The sequence below is a fragment of the Rhagoletis pomonella genome, unplaced genomic scaffold (assembly GCF_013731165.1).
Source record: "Rhagoletis pomonella isolate Grant_MI unplaced genomic scaffold, Rhpom_1.0 Rhpom_scaffold_00014, whole genome shotgun sequence".
Lineage (NCBI taxonomy): Eukaryota > Metazoa > Arthropoda > Insecta > Diptera > Tephritidae > Rhagoletis > Rhagoletis pomonella.
The window spans coordinates 10680652-10684603 of NW_023458568.1; the positions used below are offsets into that span (position 1 = coordinate 10680652).

At 36.4% G+C, this 3952-nt stretch overlaps 1 protein-coding gene across 4 annotated transcripts in view; it reads right to left on the minus strand.

The window, feature by feature from the left end:
- LOC118749220 (cleavage and polyadenylation specificity factor subunit 5) overlaps window positions 1-3952 on the minus strand; it is a 590731-nt gene that overhangs the window by 59127 nt on the left and 527652 nt on the right. For 2 of the 4 annotated variants that reach the window (XM_036484010.1, XM_036484009.1), the window contains exon 3: window positions 1513-1678. The exons of the other annotated variants lie outside the window; for them this stretch is intronic. In XM_036484010.1, coding sequence (XP_036339903.1) covers window positions 1513-1678 — 166 coding nt within the window. The remainder of the gene's footprint in view (window positions 1-1512; window positions 1679-3952) is intronic. 4 annotated transcript variants of the gene reach the window in all.

Sequence of the window (3952 nt, forward strand, 5' to 3'; positions counted from 1 at the left end):
TTTTTTGTAGTTAGAAAGTAGTAGTCATATTTCCTCTTAGGGCCGGTTGTTCAATGTCTGATTAGCACAAATCGGAGGTAGAAGCTCCGGTTAAGCACAACTACTGCTTTATCGATCACATGTTACATGCATGATGTCGAAATCGTCGATAGTGTAGTGGTAGTGATAACCAGACATTGAACAACCGGCCCTTAATATTCTTCTGCTTCAAGTCAATAAAATGTAAGTTTAGTACTCCACTCTACTTACTATAAACTAAATTTATATTTGGCTATTAGTTAAAATGGTCTTTTCAAATGGAACTATCTAGTTTACACATATGTATTAATAAGGATTAATCAATCAACTACATTAAAATTTTTGAACAAAATTTTCGAGGGATTCTTTTTATATGCCAGCGCCCCCCTAAATTCGACCCTAGCGACGCCCATAATTGTATACTATAAACGTTCATACCTATCGTAACAACAAGTAGAAGAATTGAAAAAGTTAAAGTTTCTTCATACATGTCTGCAGAACTGGAATTTGGTATGCACACTCGCCTATCCACGATGCGACGGTACGTCATACTTGACATGAACTATCTAGTTTATACCATGTTCTGACCGACATCGAAAACATGTTTTCGTTGCTAAAACTGGTTTTCGACATAAACTTGTGTTTTCGTCCATATAAAATCTGTCAAACGAAAACCAGTTTTCGCTGAAAACTACTTGAAAACTCACGTTCCACTCATTCCAATCGGTGTCTTCACTAGTTTTCTTCGATTATTTATCGAAGTGGAAGTCATATTTTATCATCTATAATACGCCATTTCGGATTTATTGTTAATTGGCTGCCAAAAGTAAATTAAGAATGAAAGTAAGAGGTTGCTAATGAAAAGAAAATGAGGGAAAAGCATTTTGGTTTTGTTTTTGTGTAGCAAAACTGTAATCAGAGGATGTAAGATATGTCAACGAAAACACTAACAGCCGGTGTGAACAGCCTTCAGCCCACAATCCCAAAACACGTTTTCAGAGTGTTTTCGTTGTCGGCCAGAACATGGTATTACACATATGTATTAATCAGGATTAATCAAACAACTACATTAAAATTTGTAAACACAATTTTCCAGGGATTTTTTTTTATATGCCAGCGCCCCCCTAAATGTGTACTATAAACGTTCATACCTGAAAAATTTAAACATTTAAATTTTCTTCATACATGTCTGCAGAATTAGAATTTGGTATACACACTCGCCTAGCCACGATGCGGCGGTATGTCATACTTGACATGTAGTACCATGGGAGTAGCCGGGTGGCGCAGGGGGATGCTGAAGCCCCCCCCCCCCCCCCCCCCCCCCTAAACTTTCAAATTTTCCTTATATATATATAAAATAGTACCCTGAAATGCCAGCTTAATAGGGTCGAGTTCATTGAAAACCAGGCATGGAAATGCTAATTCAATTTTATTACAGAAACGTTCTTCCAAGGCATATCATTTATGTAAACAAAAATATTTAATTTTTCTTACCCTTCTCATGTAACTGTACCAAAAACAGCCGCTTATGCTCCTTTGGTTTGGTGATATGTGGCGGAATGTAAGGATACTGAGGGGGCTCAAAATTCGGGCGCCACCAATTTCCTATTGTGTCCTCTACAATCCAGTCTTGTTTTACTCCGTCTTGACGACCTAAAGTCTGCAAAAATTTGGATAAATATCAATTATGTCAATCACTCATAAAAAAAATTTTCTATGTGCAAACATAAAAACATATGTACATATGTAATAATAATAAAAATAATCCCAACGGTCATTTACCCTCAATTCCCGCTCATCCGCACGAGGGGCGCAGTCCGCATGACGTACGGAACCAATATTTTCAATTTTTGCGCCGAGTCACGATAGGCAGGAGTTTTTTAAATGTCGAGATCTAAAACTGTTCAGCTACAGAACTAAATTCATCAGCTGATTTGATGTCTTTGTATTAATAATTCATTTATTGAGAGAGGAGAGTACCGCTTTCTTAATACTGAAAAGCGGATCTGATATATCAAACGTGCTGGAATGAGAGTTAAAATCCTGGCATAAGCAACGGAGTGGGTCGTGCAATTCAAAATTAGAAATAGGGGACAAAAGTGTCTTGATACCCGGGAGGGAACATTAAGGCTAACTTCACCCAGAAGAAGCGGACTTGAAATTGAGCCTGTCAGTAATTTAACAATAAAAATTGTACCAAGCATTTTCCTGCGACTGACAAGTGTAGGAAGATTAATAAGTTTTAATCGGCTCGCATAAGGCGGAAGGTTATATTGAGAATCCCAACGGAAATTTCTTAAAGCAAAAAGTTAGAATTGTTTTGAGATCATTCTATCTTGTCGGAGTGAATTTGATACCTAGGATTCCAAACCACCGAACCGTATTCCAGAATCGGTCTCACTAATGTTGTAAACAGGGTTTTAGTGATATATGGGTCACAAAATTTCTTTTGACCAACGTTTCACAAATGCAAGTACACCTTCAGCCTTGATGACTGTCACATTAATGTGAAGATTAAAATTAAGCTTAGGATCCATTGTGATACCAAGGTCCACGAAATTGTATACCTGTTCCAGGTTATGGTTACCTATTGTATAAGAAGAGGGCTGAACAGCTTTTCGCGAGAGGCACATTACTTTACATTTCTTAAGATTTAGAGGCATAAGATTTACTTTACACCAGTAAGCCATGCTGTTTAGGTCAGATTGTAGCAAAGACCTTTCTTTAATTGAAACGTTCGATTTATAAAGCTTTACATCATCTGCATACATTAAAATTTTGAAAAATTGTATATCTGTAGAAATATCGCTAAAGCAAGAAAAGAACCGGGCCTAGCTGGCTACCTTGAGGAACTCCTGAAATAACATCAATGACGTCCGAGATAGTATTTTTAAACATTACCCTTTGTGATCTATATACAGGGTGTCCCAGAAGTAACCTGGCAAACTTTAGGGGAAGGTAGGTGGGGGGTGAGCTCTCTGATAAACAAAAAGTTTTCAGGTGAAAGTGTTACTGTTTTCGAAATATTTAAATTTTTTTTGAATTAAAAAAAAAAAATCGTGCCTTTTCATGTATTTTCATTAACTGCATCTACAAACCAGGCTATACTTAGTAAATTTTTTATGTAAAATACTTCCAGATAGTTGCCTCTCCATACTCAAATGCAGTGTAGTTAAAATATATTAAGCAACCATCATAAAATTAGGACTATTTTGGGATTTTTAACTTTATGATATTTTCTTCCCCAACTTTGACTATCTCTGGTGAAAAATAATGTACTGAGCTATAACTTTACATTACATAAAAAAATTGCCCATTTAATAAAGATTTCAGAAAGGTGCCACTCTTTCGAATAGAAAAAAAGAAGTTATAGCCGCTTTTGTGGGCAAAGGACTGAGAGACGCTAGATTGTATTTAATAGATTTAAATTTAAGTTGCTCTTGTTACCGCCCAATGACATGCTAAATACTTAGTACAAAGGTACATTATTACCAGCTACTGACATTATTTTATGTTACTGAAATCTAAATCTAAATATCGATACCAAAATCGTTTCCTTATCAGAACTTTTATTGGCTTACATGGTTTACGGACCAACATTGAAGTTGCAAGATCATAGAAGAATATTACGCACGCTTGGCAGAGATCTCACAGGTGGAAAGAAGAACATCGGTAAAACTCATGACATCGAAAGGGATAAGTATTCCATATGGTATCACAGCGCTACTATTCATGGCCTATGTGTGAGGAGGATTCTGCTCTTTATTCGTTTCAATTTAAACTAAAAATGTGTACTTTATAGAACGCCTTTGCTTTTACCACTATTTTTGTATTGGCCAACGCAAAAAATCTTATTAGGCGCCGCGAAGCAAGCGGGCATTGGCTAGTCAATCATAGAAGTATGAAGAGATCCAACGTAGAAAATTAGGTGGAA